General features: G+C 40.9%; 1 protein-coding gene across 7 annotated transcripts in view; it reads right to left on the reverse strand.

Annotated features, from left to right (window-relative positions):
• The window catches only part of wnk3 (WNK lysine deficient protein kinase 3), a 78,588-nt gene that overhangs the window by 35,155 nt on the left and 16,929 nt on the right, over positions 1-26,504 (reverse strand). For 5 of the 7 annotated variants that reach the window (XM_061775060.1, XM_061775078.1, XM_061775034.1 and 2 more), the window contains exons 2-9: positions 17,713-18,807; positions 5,762-5,934; positions 4,089-4,309; positions 2,148-2,305; positions 1,963-2,051; positions 1,669-1,888; positions 335-635; positions 137-252 (exon numbers count right to left, since the gene is read on the reverse strand). In XM_061775060.1, the coding sequence (XP_061631044.1) occupies positions 137-252; positions 335-635; positions 1,669-1,888; positions 1,963-2,051; positions 2,148-2,305; positions 4,089-4,309; positions 5,762-5,934; positions 17,713-18,414 (1,980 nt within the window). In that variant the 5' untranslated portion in view covers positions 18,415-18,807. Of the gene's footprint in view, positions 1-136; positions 253-334; positions 636-1,668; positions 1,889-1,962; positions 2,052-2,147; positions 2,306-4,088; positions 4,310-5,761; positions 5,935-17,712; positions 18,808-18,918; positions 19,004-26,504 lie in introns of all 7 variants that reach the window. The other 2 variants (XM_061775044.1, XM_061775054.1) reach the window with 2 other exon arrangements.

The following is a 26,504-nucleotide window of genomic DNA, read 5'->3' on the forward strand; positions in this document are numbered from 1 at the left end:
GTGTTAGAGAAGTAGATTCTTCCCACCCAAAAATTTGCGATGCAGTGGCGCCGTGATAGAGCGGGGGAACACTGTAATCTACATACTGTACAATGGCGTCCTGTATGATTGAGCTGAAATTATGTGTTATACGTACAGATGTAGCGACGGGCTGGGAAGTCTGAGAGCAAGAGAACGATTCCCCCGGCTGAGAGTGTGACTGGCTCTGCCCGTTAGCATTCGATTCACAGTTGGCAGACCTAAGGCTTTCCCCTAACAAGTTAAAAAATGAGAATGAAAACAAATCTAGCATGTCTTAAATGTCATAAGAAACAGTACCACGGTTAATATTTACCTGGCAGGCATAGTATTGCCCCTCTGACAACATGTTGGTCTACTTCAGGCAGATTGTCAGATTCCTGCCCTCCTCCTCCTCCTCCTCCTCCAGTTGCTCCGCCCCCCAGTGACGATGGGGATGGATGGGAGAAGGTGTAGGAAGTTAGAGTGGAGTCGCGTCGTTCTTCAAATCCTTGCTGCTGTTGCTGGAGCAGCTGTTGCTGCCGTCGCTCCCGTGACTTCTTGATCAGACTGACTCTGTCCCGAATGGATTTCCCCACCACTTTGGCATCACTCTCATGGAAGAAGCCAGATTTGACCTTTGACAAGACACACAGATAGAAACTGATGCATAATTGTAGTCTTGAAGGGAGTTTGTGGAAATCCCAGACTGTCCAATTCTGTACAGTAGTACCTAAAAGTTGTTAAATTTGGAGTTTAACCACAATGTTGGTGAAAAAGAACACGTGTTGCTTTTGTTCAGCTACAATTTGCTTACATGGTATGCTTTACTTTAGTAGGTTCCTACTTCTTGTTTTCCGGTTGTCTTTGATTTGCATCTTGTGTGACAGGTGGTATAAAATTTGAGTCCATTTGTTATTAATTTTTGACAAGAAGGAGCACTGAGTGAAGATGTAGACTGCTATGTTACCACCACCTAGAGAAGGTCTAGGCAAACTATGACGCGCTCTGTTCTTTAATCTGGCCCACCCAGCATTTATATGATCAAGAGTCTTGTAATATTAGGTGCATTAATTTCACACTTCTTACATATTTTTACATATGCATTAACAATGATTATACATAATTGTTTAATTACAGTTTAATTAATTACAAATAACATTTTAAAATGAATACATTATTGTTTATTTACATGTTACATGTTTAAACCTTTTTTTTTTTTACCTCATCTGCGAATGGTCTGGTCCATTTTAAATATTAAATGTAACCCTTGGTCACCAAAGTGTTGTTTTAGATTAGTAGTGCATTTCATTTCATTCTCACTTGTCCACTTATTTGACAGTTCAAATCAAAAAAATAAAATGAGATGCTTGAGATGAACACATTACCCCTCTTTATTCGTCATCAAAGTTAAGAGTATTTTTGTTTGTTGTTTTTGTTTTAACAGATGAATATTAGACCAGTCCAATTCTCATACTTATAATAATACTAAAATGTAAATTCCCTGTGGAGTTAAATATTTTCTGATGGCAACAGTTTTTGGGGAAGAATAATGTAATTGCTCTCACTTTGTTTTGAAATTTGACCTCATGGAACAAATTGCGGTCCATCTTCAAGCGACCGCTATACTTGCCGCTTTTCTACCGTGTAAGTATATTTTCAGTGTCTCACCATCTCCAGAGCCACTTCCTCAGCACTGTCATTCTCCAGGTCGTAGCTAAACTCGATGGCCTCGTTATCTTTGTGTTTCCCCTTGAGCTTTTTGGGCTCCTCAACCCAAATCCTGAGAGCCAAAAAGTCCTGTGTGCCTGTGTCTTCCTCTGCCAACTCCACACGGACCCCTGTGTCTTCGCCAAAGAACGCGTGGTTCAGGAGGTCTCGGATGGACAGCCTACGCAGGGAAAGATGAGGATAGATGTGGAGAAAATCACGTTTCTGGGTCTGTTGAAAAGAAAACCTGCTTACCTTTGGCTCTTGTTCTGACGGATACAACCTTCAATGATCTCTTTAATCTCTGGGTCATTCACTTTATCAAAACTGGCTGGTTTTATACCCTGCAAAAAGGCATGCCGGAAATATTTTGCGTTCAATCAAGAAAGGAGGAAATCACATCTTGTCCTGTTCGTTTCGGTGTTGTCAAATGCACTCACACTTGTGACTTTGCGATAAATCTGAGCGGCATTTTGGCACTCTGAGTAGGGGTATTCGGAAGTTGCCATTTCCAACATACACATTCCAAAGGCGTAGACATCCACAGACTCGTCATAATGCTCCTCATACATCTCCGGAGCCATGAACTCTGGAGTTCCTGTTCAAGCAGATAGCATATCACCGATAAAGTGACACTGGTCAGCATTTAACCAATGTATTCGCTTTTTTGCTACTTCTCCGGCACTCAAACTCACTCAGCTCGAAGACAAGAGAAATTGTATTTTTATTTTACTCCATGGCAAGCTCTGACTTTTTAAAACAATACAACACTACACTTTGTAGCGTCTCATGACAATAACGTCCTCACAGAAAAACGCTGTTTAGGGCACGTCAAACGGAGAGCATTGTAGTTTTAGAGAGCGTATTACAGCGTTTTAACTCTGTGTAAGTTGCATCTTTGTTAAAGACCCCGAAAACAGAGCAAAAAAAAATGTCTTGAAAAGTTGACACATCACAGAACAGACAACGACGACGTATGTGAAATCAGACTTCAAAATGTTTCAAGAAACGAGACATTCTTTCAGCTTCCAGATGCTCCGGGTGTGTCGCTGAGACCTCTGAAAATTCCTCCTCCTGTCAATCAAATACACTTCCTTCTCTCACGGCTCCTCAGCGGAATTTCCAGTGACGGAGATAGCACAAGCTTTCATGGGCTGCAGAGAAGCAGCCTCTGAGCCCGCATAATGTCCATAAGCCGCGCTGGCGGCCGTAACGCTGTTTTACTGGACCTCCGGCGGCTTCTCTAACTGCATTTGGGCTGGCAATGAGCCAGATCGACTCTCATCCAGTTAGGATCTCTTCCAGCCGCTGCCTTGCAGCTCAGCTCATGGTGGCAGATGGCAAGGCACATAGCCCAGATAACACTAAACATATTACACTTCAGGGAAGATGTATTTTTTCGAGTTGTGGGCATAGTTTCATGGCCACCCCTGCACAATATACTGGTAGAACTGGGTGAAGTTATTTCCAAACAAGGGTGTGCAATTATGCTGATTGGCCACTGCATGGAATAAGGTGTTTATACTGTATAGCGGGGGAGACGCATCCTTGTGACGTCATGAGGATAGTTTCTCGCCCCGCCAACAAAATCAGGAACATTCCGAAGGTGAAAAAGAGTTTTAAACCATACGTTAACAATTCAGTACTATATTGTTCTCAGTCTTTGCAAGTTATCCGTACTTATCTTCAAACATACACGTATTTTATGTATTTAGAAACAAAACACAGATTTTAGTTTCGGGGGTCTTTAAATGAACAAAGATAAATACAACTGTTGATTCCCATGTCTACCATTATCTAATTTAAGACGCGTATACAGCGCTTTAAAGTTATGTACATTATCTTTGTGAGCTAAACAAACATTTATGCAACTGTTTATTCATGTTCACCATTATGTAGTATCAAACTATTAAACATCTTTCAGTCCTAATGAGTGCTACTCATTAAATGTCCTTATCTTCATTTTGTAGTGCTCTGCTTCGTTGCTTTTAGAAGAATTTGTGTTCATGTACAGTATAGTGTATATCCGGTGCATATCATGTTCTTTTTTTCATATATTGGCCGATATATCGGTTATCGGCTATCAGCTTTTTTTTTTTTTTTGCCCCCTGGATTGGTATAGGTATCGGCCCCAAAAGTCCTATATCAGGGGCCATTAGCAGGCTTTTCAGTGCGCTGCATCCGCTCTGCTTTGCTTAAAGTGTCCAACTACTAGTTTATGCTTATGTAAGTGCTGCCCACATACATTTTAGAGACACTGTCAATACTCATCTACAGTAAGCTCTGCAGGCACTACATATTTATAGACCCCAACTTGTGCTGAGGTTGCAACATGCACATGCATTGACTTCAAAATGATGCCATCTCTTTAAGAAGCCTACCTATGACGCTTTTGGCAAAAGAGGTCCTCATGAGGGTGGCGAGTCCCAGATCACCTATTTTTACAGAACCAGTGGGGCCCGTAATGAAGATGTTATCACATTTGAGATCTCTGTGCACGATGGGAGGGGTCCTGGTGTGCAGGAAATGAAGGCCCTTCAGGATTTGACGACACCAGCTCCGCAGGACCTTGGGCTTCATTACCTTAAAACGTTTCAGGTACCTGCAGAATAGGACAAAAAAAATGGATAAAAGACATGAACAAATAACCCTTAAGAGTCAAATGAAGATAATAACAACAGTCAGTAAAATTTCAAAGAGATGTAAATGTGAGGTTTGTATATGCATCCATCCATCCATTTTCTGAGCCGCTTCTCCTCACTAGGGTCGCGGGCGTGCTGGAGCCTATCCCAGCTATCATCGGGCAGGAGGAACGGGTTGCCAGCCAATGCCCTCGATTGGTACTGCCATGAATATCCGTTCAGCTCCTTGGGGTCGGCTATCGGATGCCTAATTCTGCGGAGATCATCGTCTCGGTGGAGGGCTATAGACTTCATTGCCGTCCCCACTGGCCTTCGAGGCCAAATGAGTACATGCACAGAAACTATGCACTCTAAGTCAAAATGGCGTTGGCTTTGTGGCCAAAAAAGGCAAAAAAATCATGAACTATTTTGTATTGTTTTAAGTAAATGTGGCGTGGCAGCAGTTGCATCTATTGTTAGAATGAAGTAAGTAGTATGTAATTCTCAGATTAATTGCATCTGGAATCCTAAATTCTGATGCAGCGTTTTTTTCGGCGCACATGAATGCCTCTTTCAGTCACCACCGAGTAAATATCTCTTCTATTTTTTAAATAAATAAATATCTTTTGCAAAGGAATAACTTGTTCTTCCTAAATGTCATGCCTATTGAATATAAAATGGTTTATTTTGGATGGCAATGTTTTAAACAGACACAACATGACACCCTAATACAGTGGTGCCTTGCGATACGTGGGACCTGACTTTATTTTTCGAGACACGAACCGTCGCTCGGACAAATTTTTGCTTTGACTTGCGAGCACAATGTATGATGCCAGCAACTCAAATCACTTCACAACAAGCAGCAGTTTGGCAGATAGTGAACAATTCATCAAAAAGGAGGCTTCAAGCTGCTTTACATCACTCCCAGTTGACATTTACTGTCAAACTTAACATAAAACAATGTTGTGTATTTAAAACAACCAAACAACTGTGCCTTAAGAATGCCTCTGTTAGCTTAATGCTAAAGCGTAATGGAAAACGCCATAGACATCCTAATGATTAGGATTGATAGATGTGGTGTTTTTAGCACTGGATATTTCAACGGCAGTACTGAAGCAACACATGTAGACAGACAATATCACAATACTCACAGGTATATATTTTTTATCCCCTGTAAAAAAAAATATTGCAGCTTATTGACTCACTGAGAGCGGTGGCGACGCTTTACTTGTTGTTTGTTTGTTAGATTTTTTGGGGAGAGGCCGGAATGGATTAATGGCACTCCCATTTAGTTCAATGAGGAAAGATTATTTGACATGTGAGTGTTTTCAGTTCCAAGTATGGTCACTGAACGAATTAAACTCGTATCTTAAGGCACCACTTTAGAGGGCTATAAATTGCATAGTATAAGTGATAGAAGAGGCTGCACTAACGTTTTGAGTGTTCCTGAGGTCATGAGTTCAGTGACGAGGACGATGCACTTCTTGCCACGGAGTACAGATTCCCACGAGTCGTAGAAGCGCACAATGTTGGGATGCTGGAGCCCTTTCAACATTTCAGCCTCTTCCTTGAAGCGCTGCTGCTCCGCCTTGGTCAGCTTGCGGTCCTAAGAGGAGTATAATCATTTGCAGTCCATGAAGATTTATTTAAGTGTTAAAAATGCCTTGCTCTCAATGTTAATTGCTCAACAAACATGCAGTTGTTATTGCTTTCAGGAATACTGATGGAGATGTGAGGATTCCGCCCCACACCAGCAATACACTGTATACAGGTATATAAACAGCACCAAATTATAGAATACATCATAGAGGCATTGACTGTTTGAATAGAGTCATGCATGATTTTAAAATGGCAGCAGGACACTTTTTTGAGGTCGGAAAAAGTGGACAATTCCAGAGAAAAGACAATATCTGAGCATCACAAGGTTAAATGCAATGAACTGACACAAATGTTTATTAGTAATGTTTTACATAACCGCAATAGCTCCTGCAATTGCATGACTTTTGTTACTCCCAACACAGCATATGCTTTTCTGTCTTTTTCAAAACAATACTGGGATGCAGCGGCACGGTGGATGACTGGTTAGAGCGTCTGCCTCACAGTTCTGAGGGGCGGGGTTCAATCCCCGGCCCCGCCTGTATGGAGTTTGCATGTTCTCCGCGTGCCTGCGTGGGTTTCCTCTCACATCCCAAAAATATGCACGGTAGGTTAATTGACAACTCTAAATTGCCCGTAGGTGTGAATGTGAGTGCGAATGGTTGTTTGTTTCTATGTGCCCTGCGATTGGCTCGCAACCAGTTCAGGGTTTACCCCGCCTCCTGCCCGATGACAGCTGGGATAGGCTCCAGCACGCCGGCGACCCTAGTGAGGAGAAGCGGCTCAGAAAATGGATGGATGGATACTGGGATGCTTTGTCTTCTCATGATGATGCACTGATATGGAAGGCCTCTAGATGCCAGTAGCCACACAGCGTTGTTGCAGCAGTGCCTAGGCAACACCTTGAAGCTTTTATTCCAACCCTTTTGTGCTGCATCTGCCACACATCTCCAGCATGTCTGACAGAGTGGATGTGGCAGGAATCCAATTCACTCACATGGGAAGCAGTCCTAAATTGTTCCCTATAATAAAGAAGTCATATAGTCCCTGAAAAGCTGTAATGGTGCTATTTCAATTATTTGAAAGATACAATTCGTAGGTTACATCAACCATTCCCCGCCTTTTGTTTCTTCCTATCAAATAAAGTGGAAGTTCCTGGATGTCAAATAAAAAAGCCATAGCTAATTCAAATGAGGATGGCGCAATGACAATATTGAATACAAAAGCATTAAACACTGCTGTCAAAGCATTTGGAAACATTACAGGAAATCCCGACACATGCACTACACTATTTTTAGACGTGTCACTAGCAACTGTTGCCCTCTGCTTATTCCGCAAGTACAGAATCCAAAGAATTTCAGCACCTAAGTCTAGTCCGCAAAAAACAGATATTTGTATTGTCTTATTTTGATGACGTGTACTTTTGTATCAAACTTACCCTGTTGTGTTCAAGCAATAACAGAAAAATACATTGAATATCTAAGAGGCAGATGGACAGCAGCGCTCATGTCAACAAGCCTCACTAAAAATAGACATCATAATAGACAAGCTTTCCACTGATCAAGTCTATCGATTCTTTCGCTTTATTACTCAAAGGTCCAGCAAAGGAGACGCACTGAAAGTAGGTCTGAACTGGCAATACTGTAAAACAGGAGTCTCTCTCCTCAATTTTTCCTTTGTATGTTTCATTTTCCCCTTTTTCTTTCAAAACGTGCTCAGTGTCCTTTTGTGGAAGTACTGCTAGAGACAACCTCCCAGTCCTCTCGTAAAAGCCAAGTAGCATCAACAGAAAGTCAGGCTGCTCTTTCTTTCACTATTATGGCTAAGAATAAGTCGAGGCTCATTGTCACGCTTGGCCTCATGAACTATCTTAGGTCACACTTATTCAAACATGTCAAGACTGCCTGTCCCTCTCACCATCGATCATGTATTCATAATTTTCTCAACAATAACCACGCCTATTTGGGTGCTTGTGACCACTGTGCGACTCATCAGTTAAAGCATGATCCCTACTGTCGAGCACAACACGAGAGAAGAATGCGCAATTGCCCCCTCAGCACGCATTGTGTCTCCTTTGTGCAGCGTCAAGCCGTCTTTGAGTCTGCACAGTTCATACAGGGTTCAATTCTGACTTGACAGACTTGCATAAAACCTCTCCCCCCCCCCCCCTCTGCATCCATACCGTTATGAACTGTGTTGCCATTTCATCCATCCATTTTCTCAGTAAAAAAATAAAAATAAAAAATACATTTTGTTTGGCCACACATCATATGTTGTAGAGGATCAGACATATGGCTGAGCACGTCAAGCCTCATAAAATATCAGAGAAATGTTAAGGATTTGTGCTACGAAGCTCACCGAATACATATTCACGCACTTGAGCACTCAAAACGTCTATTTTGGAAGAGACGACATGAGTTATCAAATGTCAGCACTCGGCAGCATACCATGGGATACTTGTTGCTTCCGTGTTTACATTGATCATAATGTGCATTAGCAACACATTAAGATAAACAAAGGCAAGTACAGACGAGAAGAGCTTTGATTGGTTCTTGAGACATTGGTCCAGTTATGGTGTGTTTGATTCTGTAATGTGCAAGTAAGCATCCGGCAATTGGCAATCTGAGGTGGCGAGTGGTTGGGATTAGATTATTCTAAGCCACAACAGATCTCGGTAACAAGATAGATCGCTGGAAAAGGGCTGGCCCACATGCAAGATTAGAACGCCAGGCCAGTAGGCCAAGTTCGCCAACTATATGAACTGGAATAGCAATCTCAAGAGCCCATTGTGTATTGAATACATTTGTAACCAAATCAAGTTGCTTCTTCCCTATGAATGTGATCTTACATCAATTGTTAAAGTATACAAGTTAATACATTCCAATATTAATGGGATAATTTCGGACAAATGGGGTGGAGTTTTTCCACAACAATTACATTATATTAATTTGATCACATTGCTTCAGGATTACTGCATTCTGGGAGAGCTTTACACTTAATTAAGCATGCAGAGTAGTAGGGCTGAGACAAAATATGGTTAAAAAAATGATACAAATGAATAAAATATGACCATGTATCACCTGTTCAGATATAGTATTGATATACAAAAGACAAACATGGATATTACGGATGTCCGATGTCCAATTATGCATATATGCAACAGGTATGGGCAGCTTGTCAATGTGTCCTTTCTTCTTCTACTGATTGATGTGATTGGCGCTAACTCAATGTGATGTTCAGAAAACCTTCCAAGTTGCCTGAACTGTTTCTATAGACTCTTTTCAAAATATACCTTTGAAACAACGTATCTGCAGTGTCACATTAAAAGATCATGACAGTCTCATAAAGTTACAGTTGATCATTCAGTCTCCATTGATGGTTTGGTAGCCCGAGGCTTTGGCTGGCCAAATGTGTCTGGTCCGCTTGGGTCGATTGGGTTCAGCTACAGTGCATTGTATTTTGTTTCTAAATGTAGACGTTCATCAATAGTTTGTCACTGGATGACCTTAATTAATACAAATGGCCCTGGGTAAAGCGGCACGGTGGACGACTGCTTAGCACATCTGCCTCACAGTTCTGAGGACCGGGGTTCAAATCCTGGCCCCGCCTGTGTGGCGTTTGCATGTTCTCCCCGTGCCTGCGTGGGTTTTCTCCGGGCACTCCAGTTTCCTCCCACAACCCAAAAACATGCAGGGTAGGTTAGGTGAAAACTCTAAATTGCCCGTAGGTGTGAATGTGAGTGCGAATGGTTGTTTGTTTCTATGTGCTTGCGATTGGCTGGCGACCGGTTCAGGGTGTACCCCGCCTCCTGCCCGAAGATAGCTGGGACAGGCTCCAGCACACCCGCAACCCCGCGTGAGGATATGCGGTAAAGAAAATCGATGGATGGCCCTGGGTGATCAGAACCAAATGTTGCCCACCCAGCATCCATTGCAGCCTAGTCATTCTGGAAGGGAAACCCTCTATCTGCTATCCTTCAAAGTTTCTTCCATTTTTTCCCCTAAATGGATCTTTTGGGTTTTTCCTTGCCTGGATGGGGGGGTCTATTCCAGGGTATGTCATTGGTTTTTGTGAACTGTGGTCCTGAGAAGACTCTTGTGATTAAGGCTATATAAATAAACTTGACTTGAGAGCCAACGAAGATCACCTCAAACTCCTCTCCTCTTTGCAGCTCTATCTTCTTTAGCTTCTTATCACAGATTTTATTTCCATATCAAATTGGTTATGAAACTATAAATACAGTATGTTACGTTAACAAGAGGCGTTTTGAGAACCTTTCTGTCAAAGCTTTGTTTTGAGAGCACGAGGTGCAGATTACACGGTGACAAAACTAATCCATGTACTTAATGGCCTTAAAGGGAGTGTAGAGTATGAGCTGTGTTGAGCTGCTCCAGTCTGGGACAACTGGGTTGAACCAGTCTGCCTTCTGCTGCCGCTGGTATGCTGCCTGTGCAAGGTTTTTGTTCCAGTGTGACAGGCTCCCACTGAAATTAACTCCCTGGATCACCCTGCATGCTCACTCACACGGACAAAAATTATGGACGGTGAGAAAGCGAAAGAGGGCAAGGCTGATAGACACACAAAAGGAGCATACTGTATGTTCCATCCGTATTTTGGTGGAAAATTAGTTTTTTATTCTGAACCTCCATCATACATGATATGACCGTATCACGTGAGCAATCAGTGCGCCTCAGTAAATCTAATTACAGACGGCATCGATTAATTAACTACTATTAACTAAGTAATTAATTAACTAATTTTTCACTTAGCTTTTTGTGATCCGTCTTTTGTAAGGACGACGGTGAGAAGAAGAGAAGAACATCCACCAGACGTTAGTGTGAAGCACAATCATATTCAAACCATGCTTTTGCTTTCGTAGGTTGCTACTTCCCTCTGGTTTGATAGGCTCCTCAATCGGGATTCAGCAGTGTTTTTTAAACAAAGGACTTTGATTTGGATCTGTGTGTTGAGTTTGTTCATGCTACCGGGAGCACTGAGTGACAGATGTAGACTGCTATGTTAGCTTGTCAGGCATATCGTCACTGTTGAGCGGAAACTTTGTATGTCGAAAACATGTTCAATTTCGCTTTTTTTCCGAACTATATACACTTTTGGTCTGTCCCCAAGTCGTCTGTTATTTTTACGCATTATTAACCAATTTAAAGTGTCGAAAATACCTTAAGGACACACCTATTAACTCTCTTGAACACTTAAAGTGTCTGACAAATGTCGAAAAACTACACCTTTTCCTCACTCTGCGGTAGCCATGCGTCATTATGTTGCCTCAAGATTGAAAGTCAACATATATTTTTGAGATAATAACGAGTGAAAATAATTAGGTTAGCTACATTTGAGTCACCTCTTTTGTTAAAAATGGTTATGTTAACGCTTTGTTGCAGAAGGAACTGGCCACCCACAGAGGTAAGATTCATTTCTGCCTAATACACTGCTTAGTCAGCTCATCGTTTTAATTATTACATCACACATGGCTCTAAGATTACACTTTACACGATCAGGATTTTTGGGGCCTATCACTGATTAAAACAATAAATAACCCGATATGATCACTATTTAATAGCGATGCACCGACATTTTTAAACTGAAAATAGTCCAAAAAGTGCCTTTTTGTTTTCTGACAGACTTTTTCCTCACCAAAATAAAACTACTGAAATAACATGTCACATGTTGAACACTAGCGCAAGTGTGTACACTTCAGAGTAAAGAATCATTTTGTATCAACAAGTAATGCCCTAAAGAGCACTGCTAAATATGGAGTTGAATTGACTGGGACGGCACATTATCACACACAATCTAAACCCACGGTTTGATAATGAGTGCCATAGTCCCATAAATGTGAAATAAGCATAAATGTTACATAACACATGCATTCAGCAAACTACTAGTAACATAAACACACATTAATAAGAAAGATAAACATCTTTTTTACTGTAATAATTAAAATCTTCATGTTGCAATGAATTATGGGAACCACGTGACTTTTCCAAACGGAGCGTCCCTATTGTCGTCCAACGTCGCTGCTTTCCGCTGTTCGGAGGTGGATTTATTTTTTTTAATATTTTGAGGCAGTTTGCCCCAGTTACGAACTACTGCTAACGTCCGTTGTCAGCGCAGCATAAGTCACTAATCATCACCTCCATGACAGCGAATAAACTACATTTTTAGACTATATTGTATTATTGTATAAGTATTGTAGAGGACGGCGAGCGGATAAGACAAGAGACAGACGGCAACACCATGCTAATCGCTAAGCTATCATATGAATTTGCAATTTGGCTGGATCCACGTTACAGCGGAGATTAGCCAACTTTGAAGAGCAAAATAGCAGGCAAATGAGTACGTTTATAGAGAAAAATACTAACAAAAATATTTTCTGCTTAGCAGCCATAACAGGGACCGGAAACTGGAATTAGGACGTCACCGCTTCTATGTCACATAGCAAAATGAATCTATAATTTAAAAGTACATTAGTAAAATAAATCTTTATAATATAAGACAACCTTTATTTGTCCCACAATGGGGAAATCTGCATCATTTCAGCAGCAATAGTGGATAGACGAAATACAGAAAAAGCATGCAAGGGAAGAAATTTGGCTCCAAATGCGTCCGCCATGTTGATGCAATAAATACTTTAAAATAACAAATATTGAAGCCATAATTTATTAACGATTCTGATTATAGAGTAATGCTTATGCCGTGAAATTGAACAGTATGCAGAATTTATTGTATAGATACTAGATGATACTGCAATAACTGTCCTGCGGTAATGTTATTTTTGCATAATTTAGTATGGAAATTTAAATTGTTCTGGAAGTAGATTTCTATAGGTTAGCAGCTCTGCAGTCATAGCCATAAATGCAATTTTACTAATAATTGGTATAGTTTTATAATTAATCATTGGCGGGTTTGATTCATTTTTATATTTGAATTAATATAAAGCACTTTGCGTTGCATTTTTTTTTTGTATGAAAAGGGCTTACAAATATAGTTTGATTGATTGATTGATCATTTCTTTCTGTGTTCCGGCTTTCGGCCGTGTTTCCCCTCATCCAGCTTCGGGTTGCGGTTTCAGACAAGAATTTTCATTTCGGTGCATCACCACTATATAATGTATATATATATATATATATATATATATATATATACATTCCTGGGAAGGTTCACCATGTTTTCTCCATTTGTGGACAATGGCTCTCACTGTGGTTTGCTGGTGTCCTAAAGCTTTAGAAATGGCTTTGTGACCCTTTCCAGAATGACAGATGTCAATGACTCTATTTCTCATCTGTTCTTGAATTTCTTTGGATCATGCCATTTTGTTGCAGCCTCTTGAGATCTTTTGTCCGACTTCATTTTGTCAGACAGATTCTAATTGAATGATTTTGTTGTTGAACAGGTGTGGACGTAAATCAGGCTTGGGTGTGGCCTGTGAAAATGAGTTCAGCTTTTCCAAAAATGTGATTAGCCACAGTTAATTCATGATTTAACAAGGGGGGTAATTACATTTTCACACAGAGCAGGTAGCTTTAAATACCCCCCCTTAATAAATAAAATCACCATTTAAAAACTGCATTTATGTTTACTTGTGTTATCTTTGATTTTTACATTTCTTTGAGGATCTTAAACATTAAAGTGCTTGGTAACTCAAAAAGATAACTGTTTTTTTTATTTATTTCCTAAAAAAGTGTGAATTTCGAGATGCAAGGATTCTGCCCAACAGCAACAAAATGCTTTGTCAATTGTGATTTAATAAGGCAGTGTTTCATATTTTAATGTTTTACATTATATTAGTGGTCTATTTCATTTTGTAGTTAACATAAAAGAATAGCACCCCCTTGTCTTTAAAGGTCCTGTATTTTGGCAATTTAGATGTCCATAGAGTGACTCTCTAACATGGAGTTAGTATAAAAGTGTCAATTTCATTTAAAAAAAACACTCTGGTTTTCTCATACCAGTGTGCAGAAAGGACCCTCTGACAGGTACTTCTGTTTGACCAGGTTTTGTCTCCGCTAATACCGCCCCCTTTCCTCTGATGGGTTGCTTCCGTGTAGATCCACTTGTGAGAGCACACGTGTTTCTTATGTTGACAGCGCTGGCTCGGGAGCGGAAAGGGAAGGCAGAGATCTTCACGAGTGAGGTACTGTAGATAACCTTGAGAAATTCGAATGACCTAATTTCAGGCCTCTCGGCAGAAAAACGTATGGAACTCAGGAATACGTCGATTTAAATTCATATTTTACACGTTTAGTGAGGCACCATAGAGACAATATTACAACCCAAATACTAGAAAAAGTTGGTTTGGCAAAATATGTCCCCTTTAAAATTAAGTGAGTGTTTAAGAGTATTTCTAACAGAATGGTTAACGTCTGCTTGTATGAGAATTAATCATGTTAAAATGTTACATAAAACAGTGTCTGCTCTGTAAACAATGGCTTTATGATGGCAGCAGTTTGCACTTGAACAAATTATTAGAAATATAATTGAGCTCTATGGGAAATTCTTTTAAAAGTTGGACACATCCTTCTTTATGAACTCATCCACTGATGGAGAAAAGGAGGAAAATATACAAGTGAGGCAAATGTAAGGGAGAATATGACTCTTTTCTGACTGTGGAATTTCACACAGAAAGAGAGAAGAAATACTGTCCAAGCAATGGTGTCTGCCCTGTGAGCTTTAATTTCCTGCCCTTTCATGCTGCATTTGGACAGCTAATCCGCTGGCTTCCCTGTCTTTGTGGACAGACGAAGATATGGAAGGTGCTCCCACAAAAAAAGTATCCACTTGTAAATGGCCTACTATGTTATGTAGTCTTTAGTTTGTTGTTATCTTCATCGTGAGTCAATTATAACTTTGATGGCACCAATCTGACTAGCCTAAGGACTCATTGAAATGTCGGTGTGCGTCGGAATGGCTTTGGTAATCAGGAGTATACGTTGCAGCTCATGTGACATTGAGCGAGCGCTGCAGTCAATGTGGTGCTGGATTCATCGTGTATTCTAATCAGTCAGGTCAAACCAACATTACATGACAGAAATAATGGGTGCTAACTTACTGTAATTAAATTATTTATTTTTAATTAAATTACTTCACCCACACCGAAGCTTTAGAGCATGATTCGACAGAACGGCGGCATGTTTACGTCCAACCATTCGTGGTACCACTCGCTTGCTAGGCTACATAACGTTTTGTTGCCCGCTTGCGAGCCGTTTCGTATTCAAAGTACGGGAACATACCTCAAGCAAGCCTGAAACGAACGTCCTCTCCTGTCCTGAGCACCGGTGACCACCAACACACGTTTTCCCCCATTTTGTCCATATAATACAAAGTCGCCGCGCTCCGCTCTTGTTGTCGTCGCCACGGTAACGAGTGTATCCGGTTGCATTTGAGTTGACAAGATAAAGCCCAATGATCGTAAAAAACGGGACGCGGTGGTATCGGAATACAAGATTTTATTGCAGTAGTCTGACATAGTGCAATCGTGAAAGAGCAAATTTGTCTTGTAGTCTGATCCGGGCATTACGTGTTGTCTGTCTCAGACGTGTTGTCTGTTCCACACCGCCGACGTTTTTTTTTTTAATAACTTCATTGGCCATCAGATATTTCCAATACTACGTCAAAAGACGCGCGACAAGGCTAAAAATGAATCAGCTTTTGGATTCAACTATACTGTGCACGTTGGTGACGTGGACTAAATGTCTTTTGGGCTCATTGAATCGGATCGGCGAATTATGACATTAAAGCCGATCAGCAGAAAATGCTAAATATCGGCTGATACCGATCAGCCCGATAAAATCTGGTGTAAAGACTACTTATAACAGGCTGAGCATCCAATCAATCCAAACAGAAAGTAGCAACCTAACCAAACAAATGTGGTAACAGCAATAGCAACACTTGTACACATCCATGTACTCATCCATGTGACTACTGGCCATCATTCCAACAATCATGACACTGAAAAACTTGCTAACACTGGACAAAAGGTAGTGGGCACCACCTGAGTCTTTTCTGCTTAGAAAACAAGGATTGCGCTTACTCCATGTTAATCTCTGGTGGTTATTTAAAGCCGTCCTTTCAGAACACATGTCATACAAAGCCAAAGAAAAAAAAAATTTTGCAGCAATTTACAGAAGTAATTTTATTATTTATTTATTTGTATGTATTTATTTTTTAATAGTCAAATAATTAAACTGTAAGCTTGCTGAGCTTCTACTGTGGTGAAAGGGTGATAGACTGTGTAGGATAAGAGTACTAATGGCATTTTATGCCCTCACAATTCAAGTTGGTTGTATGCATTTGCCAATACCTAGTGTTCTGTACCAATACTGGGACACAGTACCAAAAACCGTGGTGGTCAAAGGGACGAGTTGTCACTCTACAGACCGAAGTGATCTGAAGGATAAGATCCAAACCAAACACACAAAGCCAGCAGTGGCTTGAGGGGCGGTATGCCACAACACTGCTTTCTATTGTACTTTCTATTCTCCTCCACAAGAATGTCTTGGACTACTAATGTTAACTCCATGGTTCAACGTTCTCCATTACGGCTCAGCTTTTATTTCCATACCATTTCCATCTCATGTTTCATTACATTAGACAGGCAACAATGTGTGACACAGGCGTGTGTTGTATGGCGAAAGTGCCGCAAATGTTATATTCATCATGGTTATAAACAAACATTTAAATAATCACCCTTTTGTAACAACATTGAATAGATCCCTCAGAAGTAGCGCTGAGCCAAAAACTCTGTAATTCATAACAGCTTTAGAAACGACAGTTTAGGGTGTTAAGGATGGTCTACCTTAAGACCCTAAACTCCTCTATATAGCTGGGATGTAACGGTTTCAAGGGAAGTGCTCCAGTAATTCTACACATAAAAGAGGCAGGATTAACGTGCTATCGGCCTTATTACAATTCATATTCATAACAAGGTTACATTCTCAGGAGCTGCTTTCTCACCGCCTGCCTTTTATCAGTTTGTTTCTTGTATCCCTGTTTTTTTCTTGTGTCCCTGTTCTGTGTGAAAGGTCCTGACACAAAGTTGATATACCCGAGATTGGGCGGGGGGAGTTTAACACTTCGACCAAGCAATTGTCACTGTCTGACAATTATTTTATATGTCACACCTCACACTGGCACTGATGCGATCGAATGATTTATTTAGCAGAACGCCACATCGACACAGCATTGTCCCACTTTGTTAGGTCCTATGTGAAAGACACTCGCAAATAAATGCTGGCTCTGTGGTTACATCTCTCATGTGCCATTTTTGCAGGGCGAAAGGGACTTATTTGATGTTATTGCGATACAGTAACCCCCTGCTATTCGCAGGGATAGGGACCAAACCCTGCCAGGAATAGCGAAAAAACGAGAGTAATTGACACCCCCTCCAAAATGGAAATATATTACCACACCTGATTTCAAACTCATCTTACAACATTACCCTTAAAACTAAATAGCTTATAGAGTATTTGATTTTCAAAAACTATACGAAAGTGAGCATTTACACGCAGCAGACTCTCCGCATCCGCAGCTACAAAGCTGTTAGTCTCTAAGTCGAGATCTATTACGTCAACATACTTCCTTGACACAAAGTAATACTTTCCTATTAGCCAGGGCTTTGAAGGCATCTTGTGGCATCTTAGAGCATTATAGAAAGAGCACAGGTTTTTCAGTGAATAGCTCAGGATAGGTAGCACAGAAAAAAATGTGAATGTGAATTAATGAACAGCGACCCACGAATCAGCAAGGGTTGAAAGAAAAGAAGTCATTATACCTGAAGTTCACACCAAGCCACCTCCACCCAGGTCTCAGTGTCCAGCCCTTTAAAAACGGTCTTGAAAGCTCCTCTGCCCAGTTCAATGTCAAATTTGAGGAACCTGCCTCCAGGAGAGGTGGCCACAGCTTTCATCTCTGCCTCCTCTTCCTGCTCACGCTCCCTCTCTTTCCCCTTTTGGGAGGGTGAGGAAGGAGCGCCACCCTTGCTAGGCTCCTGGTCACTCGGGCAAGATGGGTCTTGACCCAGGCCAGCACAGGACACAGCTCCTTGCTGCTGGAAACTGCTGGTGAAGACTGGGTCAAAGGAGCGCAGCTCTAAGTGGGGCGCACTATGGGGAGCTTCTGGGAGAACCATGTCATCTTCCTCCTCACAGATCTCTACGCTCTTCCTGAAGAAGCGCTTCTTCCGCCTCTGACATTTCTGGCCTGTGTCAACTGGCAAGATGGGTGTTGAGAAGAAAATCTGGGGTGTGACTGAGGCTACCACACCCTCCTGATGAGCTTTTCCTGTTCCTCCATGCTCTTCTCCAGTCCTTCTCCTCCCCTCAGCATGAGATGGGAGGACGTCCGAGGGGTTGCTATGTGTCCTGTCCCTCTGCGTGTTCGCTCCACCCTCCTGGTGCAGGTCCTCCTTCCTCTGTCCATCAGGTTTCTCCGAGGAGTCCTCCGTGCCTGTGGGCTCTCCCGGGTCGGTAGCCATGGAAATTGGCTTTTCTCAGTCTGCCGAGACCTCCTTTGCAGCTTTTCTCCTCTGTCAGTCCCTGTCTGTCTCTGTCTCTCTCTCTCTCTCGGTTCCCCAGACGTTTTTTCTCCTTGTCCTAAAAGGTGTCAGCTGTGCTCAAACTAGTGACCCTCAGCCACTTTCCTTCCTCTCTCGTTCATCATTTCTTCCACAGTGACATCAGAGGAGAATATTTTATGTCCTCGCTTTCCTTTGTAGCATCCTCCACATTTTCTTCAGAATCCACTTGAGGACACCGCTAAGCCAAGCAAACAGCACACCTTCAAGGCCTTATTACCCCACTCAAGCAGCGTATTTTCACGTGCCTACTGGGAGAGATGCAGTCTTCGAGCAAATGTCTTCAACTAAAGCCTGCAAGACAACAAAAACAACACAGACAGTTAGGGGCTGAGAAGGAGCATATGTTGTCATGTCGTTGCCGTATGGATGTTGTATGTATGTATGTTGCTGACGGGCTATTACCCTCAAAATACTGACATTTCATTTCCCCATTGTTGCCACCCATTCAGTCCACACTAGTTGCCAGCTACAGCTTTCACCCTGCAATCTAAAACACATGAGGAAAAACGTGTTGCTTGGTCTTCTTTAAAGTGAGGTATTAAAACAAAAACACGCAACACAGTATGACAGGAATGATGGTGAAGGGACATTGACAACTTTGTATTCCCAGCAGCTCTGGCTGACTATACGTATTAACTACATATTTTATCTTATCTAGTAATATTCCAAAACAAAATTAATTCCATATTATGACAGTGTGATCGTACAGTGTTTCTAATACATATCATTTTCCTAATGGAGAACACATTCTCTCCCATTTATGGACTGTCACTGAACGCACCTCATGCATGTAAACATGAATGCCGGCCGCACTGAATTGGTTGTCACATACGGCATTTATCCCCCTTATCCCCGACATATGAATGCTCGTATATAGTGTATTCAGATGGGTTTTGTCCTGGAAGTCCCTCACAAAACTTGGCACTCTGGAATGAAAATGAACTTTGATTCGAAAACCGTTCACAGACGCCAGAATGAGCATGTTCTCAAAAACGTTGATCAGGCAGAAATGAACTAAGTTCAGTTCACGTTCGCCCAAAATATAAACTAGTTCATGAACCTTCGTTCTTTGAACTCGTTCAGGTACAACACTGAGTGCTGAATTGATTATAATAAGAAATATTGAAATAGTGAGGGTAAGCGGTACGGAAAATGGATGGATGAAATAGTAACACCCAACACACAATGTGCTGAGCATGCAATTAAAGAGGTTGTTAATCAAAACACAACATGAGAAATATGGCTCCTCCAAAAATACGAGCATAGAAACCAGTGTCCAATTAAAATCAAGGAAAAATAAATAATTGTTGACTATTACTACCGTGTGACAAAGTAAAGCTGAAGTACAAATACTTATTCTATATTGTTACTGTATTTAAGTAGAATATTCACAGATCTTTACTTATTTACATTTCGGGCAACTTTTACGACACTACATTTCTAAAATAAAATGTATACTTTTGCTCTAACAGTCTTTCTCACTCATAACTACCGAACAAAATCGAAAGAAATTGGCCATTGACTGAATGCTTGAATCGCAGCCCTGCCTGCACTGATAAAGTAGGGATTCCAGAAGGAGAAGGTCATGAAAATGAGACTCAGGTAATCGGGAAGTCTTTATATAATCCTGTAGAGTAGTGTGTGTGCATCTGTCTCCAGCATCACACGATGGCCAAGCTACAGTCACTCATTAGGTAACACATAGATAATTTAACTAATGTACACCTCGACAGTAAACTATACAGACAAAAACACACTTTATATGAATACAAACAAAACTTAGAACATTTTATTTTAATACTGTTACTTCTACTTTCAATATGTAAGTACAATGAATATCAGAGAATTACTTTTCATACTTAACTGGAGCAAACCGTCAGATACTTTAAGACTTCTACTCAAGTAACATTCTACAAGGTGACTAACTTCTACCGAAGTTATTTTCTGTTAAGATACAGTACTTGTCCTTCATTCAAGTATTGCTTTCAGGTACTCTATACAAGACTGGCTGCAGTTAGTAAAGCCTATCCTGACCATGAAATATGGATGATGAACTAAGGACTTGCTCAGTGTGAAAACTTCATGCGCAACGGGACTGACAAAGTGTATTAAAAAATGGAACACTGGTGTGATTATATGGATCTTGGGAATAGCCTCTTAAAGCTGCAGGTGAAACTAAATACAAAGGATTTCCAGCACGTCTGTTAATTTAATCTTCCATCCATCCATCCATCCATTTTCTGAGCCGCTTATCCTCACAAGGGTCGCGGGAGTGCTGGACCCACCCTGAACGAGTTGCCAGCCAATCGCAGGGCACATAGAAAAAAAACATTCACGCTCACATTCACACCTACGGGCAATTTAGAGTCGTCAATTAACCTACCATGCATGTTTTTGGGGATGTGGGAGGAAACCGGAGTGCCTGGAGAAAACCCACGTAGGCACGGGGAGAACATGCAAACTCCACACAGGCGGGGCTGGGATTTCAACCCCGGTCCTCAGAACTGTGAGGCAGACGCTCAAATCAGTCGTCCGCCGTGCCTAATTTAATCTTAAGAATTCTTATTATTACTTTAGCTAGTTATCTCTTTTCTCAAAATAATAACTAATTTTACCTTCATTGACCACAATCCCTCCTGCAACGCTTGTCTAACTTTGCTGCACGAAACAAAATTGAAACTGTCGCCACCATAAAACCTTTATTAACTGTGCAGGCAATGATTTAAGTAACATTTTAACATTTATGAAAAGTCTTACAAGCATAAGAAACCAGTCTAATACTTATCTGTTCAAAATTATAATGCTCTAAACTTTAAATGACAAGTCGTATCATTATCTGCCACACGTAAAAGCGGCGAGTGAACAGATGAACTCAAATGTATGACACAATCTACAGAAGGTCAAATTGTCTTTTCACAGGCAAAGAGAATTAAGATGATGGATTATATAACTAAATTGAAAACAGACCTACTCCTAATACAAGAAACGCATCTAACCGAATCAAAAGAAAAATACCTCATTCATTCAAATTTCACTCAGGTTATCTCGGCTTTTTATAACTTTTTATAACAAAGAGGAGTCTCAATACTAGTTCATAAAAGACTACTTTTTACAATAAATAATCCAGTAGCAGACCCAGAAGGCGGAGACATAATTATACAGGTAACAATATTTAACAAACTAGATACAATTGTCAATGTTTACGGTCCTAATAAAGATGACCCAGCCTTTTTGCACACGCTAATTTCACACTTGATTAAACTATCAGCCAATTCCACAACTCATAGGAGGCAACTTTAACCTTACTCTTAATCCCTTCATAGACAGTGTTGCCACAATTACTTTGAAAAAATTAACTTCACTGATTACTTGATCTTAAAGGTAACTTAGTTACTTTACTGATTACTTGATTTCAAAGGTAACTACGTTAGAAAAAAGTAACTTTTTTTTACTTTCAGGAGCTGCCAAGTGGCAGGAATATCACTTTTCCACAGTACAAAAAAAAGCATTGCTAAACCATACCCATTACTTAGTAATGTATGCTACACAAGTTACAGAATGATGTCATCAACATGAACCAATAACTTAAATATTAGTGAAGTTGAAGCTACATTAAATCAACAACTTAGTGCAGACTTGACATGCCAACATAGTACAGTAAGTAAATAAACGTAAACAACCACATCATTTTCATCACACGTCCTCTAAAGACTCTTAACTGGATAGATAGATAGATAGATAGATAGATAGATAGATAGATAGCTAGATAGATAGATAGATAGATAGATAGATAGATAGATGCCGATTGTGGTCCATGAAGGCGACTGTGTGTGTGTGCGTGCGTTTGTGCGCGCGTGTACGTAAACGTGAAAGTGAGTGACCCCCCCCCCCCCCCCCCCCCCCACACACACACACGCACACATACACACACACACACACACACATACCATTGCTCCCACCACAGTAATTTTGATGCGTTTAACCAGCTGTTTAACTAGCAAATTCTGTGGGCGACTGACGGGGGGGGACCACTTGCTACGCGACGTCAGCCGTGCAGCGGGTTAAACCAGCTCACAGTCCAGACTCCAGACGAAGTTTAAAGTTCTCCCTTTTCATTGTAAATATTAATTAAGCGAAGTATTGTAAGTCCATCAATGAGTCAGTCCTTACCCTCCATGACCGATTTATGACCGCGCACTTTGATATGATTAATTAACCCACAATGCATTGCGCGTTTAACACGCCAGTTAAACTGTATTATTGTGTAAATAAAAAAGTAACAACAATCACATACACTTTTTACTAAGGAAAATAACAAAAATAGTGTGACGACAGTGAAATCGTGCATTTCTTTGCACTTTTATGGTACTGCACCGTCACTATGCATTGTGTAATAAACAATCACTTCCCAATCGCTTTCCTTGTTTTGTTGAAAAAAAAAAAAAAGAAAAGAATAAGACAAAGAAAAAGAAAATAGCTATCTTGGTTAAATGCTTTTGCACAGCTGGACTGCTCTTTGTTTGAATCACCAGTGACAAAGTAGTACTTTGTGAGAGGCATTGTTGATGCAAAAGTAACTATTGTTGGTGAGAAGAATTAACTGTAGTTTAATTACTTTTCCTGAGAAAAGTAATGCATTACTTTGCTTGTTACTCAAAATGGTGTTTTTTTTTTTTTTTGTAATTTACTGGCATTACTGTTCATAGATCGCTCAAATTAAAAAAATAGAAATCAGCCACAATGCGGCAATATATTAGAGCACTATATGGATGACTTTGGACTCGTCAACATATGGAGACTAAAAAAAATTGTACACAAAAAGAGTACACATTTTGTTCCTTTGTACACCACTCTTTCTCAAGAATAGACTTCTTCCTCTCAAACAATTCGGCGGCTCATAAAATTACCTCCGAAATGCATCCAATCATCATCAGTGACCATGCACCAATTTTTCTCGACCTAAAAATTGAGTCAAATCTGGTACCTCCACCAACACGGTGCTTTAACATGTCTTTATTGAAAGACCCGGATTTTGATTCATTTGTGAGGAAAGAATGGGATGACTTCTTGAACTTAAATTACTCCCAAGACATATCCCCATCTCTGCTTTGGGAAACCGGGATATCTGTAATGAGAGGTCGAATACTCCTTGTACAAAAAAACAACCAAGAATTAAAAATGAAATTGAGGGAAAAATTAAACATCTCACAGAAGAGTATGCAATGAATCGAACAGATACGCTCAGAAACCAACTCCAAAAGGCAAAACATCAATTAGACATCATAACAAAAAGAACAACATTTACGCACGTACATAACCCCCGCGATGGAGGGAGTTTACTGTACTTCGGAGATTTTACTTGTACTTGGAGACTCATTTATACACTGGATAGCAGCATTATACAACTTGCCAAAAGCAACAGTCAGCACAAACAGGATCACATCACAAAGATTTACTCTATAAAGAGAAATCAGACAAGGGTGCCCACTTTCACCAACGCTATTTGCAATATTCATCGAACCACGAGCAACCGCAATACATCAAAGTGCTAGTATTAAAGCTACCTGCTTGCCAATGGGAGAACACAAAATCAATTTGTTTGCAGATGACATTCTTCCTTATTTTCAAAAAACAAGTCATCTCTTCAAGCCATCTTCAATCTCATAAAGACATTTTCACAATCATCAGATTACTCTATCAAAATAAAATCAGGTTCAGGGTGTATCCCGCCTCCTGCCTGATCACAGCTGGGATAGGCTCCAGCACTCCTGTGACCCTTGTGAGGGTCCTCTCTCCCTGTAGTTGTTACACCAGATGGGCCCGGGCGGCAAGAGCCATGCCTCTGAATCAGTCACTTAGCACAGACTCACACCATTAACTGTAAATATTTTTTCACTAATCACATCCGGGGACACACACATACTCAGGGTTTCTTGGGGGGCTGGTGCGGGGTCAGGGGATGCAGGCGTCGGACCGGGATTCAGTACATCAGTGCTGGTTCCCAGTCTAGACGCTTTACTCCTCCAGATTTGGGTCAGGGGGGTTTGGCTGTGTCCAGCAGCACTACCCTTACCCCCATCCTCACGGGCCAATCAAGATGGTAATGCACTACACCACTCAGGGATCACTTAGGCACAGGGTAGGTCCAATGACTTCCAGTTGGGGACCTGGCAGGTCAGTAACAGCGGGGTTTCCACTAGGCTCATGGCGGTGTTTCTTGGGCCGGACCTGCCTCTCAGCTGGGTGGGGTGGGGTCCTCAGCCCGTGCTGTGCAGGCACAGCAATTACAGGTCACTTCTGAAGGTTATTGTGCATGCGAGATGGTGTCAATTCAGTTGCATGTGTCCGCAGATACTCACCTCTGGGACTTATTTGCTTGGTGTGGGGCCACTCACTCATTGCGATAAATAACTCATAACAATACAGACTTCCTGGGTATCCCCTCACCTGCACTCTATTTCTAAGGATGTTTAGAATTTACACTTCAACCACACTTCAGTTGTACAGCCGGGTCCACTACCTCTGTCCTACAAGCTTCCCCTCCTGTCCTTCTCCTGTACAATCTTGTCCTATATTGTCCTGTCCTTCCTTTACAAGATGTAACACTACTGCCACATAAAACACTCAAATCTAATGTTCTAATTGTTCCAGGCATATAATGATTTACTTTTCTCATCTTTATTACGGCTAATGTTGTCTTCTCTTCCTATATTATGTAGTTATCTTTTCACTGCGTCTCCCCTTTGTTTTTTCTGTCACTCCCCTTTAAAACTTTGTTCTGTCCGACTGAAATCAAAATCCATCAGAATACAAAGAACCACAGTGGCAGCTTAAAAACTCTATTGTTGCACAGTAAAACTAACCCAGCATAAAAGGGGTACAGATCCTACTTTCTGTTTGACCTAACAGCCGAACAGGACAACAAAAAAAAAAAAAAAAAGAGTTGTCTTTTGTTCACAAAAAGCTGCAAAATACAAGCTGGGAGTCTATCAAGCAACCAGCAATGGGATAAGAGGAAATCGAAACGTGTCAAAATATAACCAGTAACAGCTCTCAACATTGCTTAACAGAATCAATACTTGGGGCCATATTTTCATTAACGGCGTAAAAGCACCCTGCACCCTTGCAGCAAGGGTGCGACATATGTTTTTGTGCCCTCCCTGAGCGTGCTTTAAGATGTTTATTAACACCCCAGTTGAAGTTTCAATTCCCACACAAAGGATGTAGTAACACATACAGCTATAATAATATGTATAATGTAATATAACAATACTCATAGGCATATGTTCTTCCCAATCTTTGAAAAATGAGTTTTATTAATAAAGTTCAATCGTGACTTTTTTCGACTCTTTTTATCCTAATTTAAGTGTGAATCTCAATGTCAATCAAAATAATTGTGATTATTTTTTTCTATCATCACCAAGCCCTACTGTGAGTGTTTACAGTCTCCTTCACTCGCCGCCAATCAAAGCGGCTCCTATCATTCCCTTTAAATGTGGCACAACTGACAGTCTCAGCAGAGATTCTTTATGCGCTATAAGACGATGCTTAATCTGTCTGTCTATAAAATTCACCAAAATCGTGTTATTTCAGCGGTCTTGTTCGCGCAAGGACTTGGATCTGGTCTGAGTAGGCTTATGTTTAGATCAACTTTCTGCAACCTAATTGTCACTCCGCCAGGTACATCTCCAAAGACACACCCAGAACACCCAGCTTGGCACGAACCAGTCTGCCAAATAGCCAAACACGCGCAGCGAGCCTTGCACTTGCACAAAAATCAGGATCCACAGCATTTGTGCCCCGCCGCAGATGTGGTGTCCACGAAAAAAGAACCCTATTACTCAAGTTAAAGTACCTTATTTTCTTTCCAGCATTGTCCTTTCAGAAACGTGTTGCAAAAAAAAAACTAGAAGAGTTAATCCTGAAATGAGTTGTCAAGGATGTCAGTTGTTCAGGATGTCAGGGAATGCACTGGCCCACTAGAAGTA

The sequence above is a fragment of the Phyllopteryx taeniolatus genome, chromosome 1, assembly GCF_024500385.1.
Source record: "Phyllopteryx taeniolatus isolate TA_2022b chromosome 1, UOR_Ptae_1.2, whole genome shotgun sequence".
NCBI lineage: Eukaryota > Metazoa > Chordata > Actinopteri > Syngnathiformes > Syngnathidae > Phyllopteryx > Phyllopteryx taeniolatus.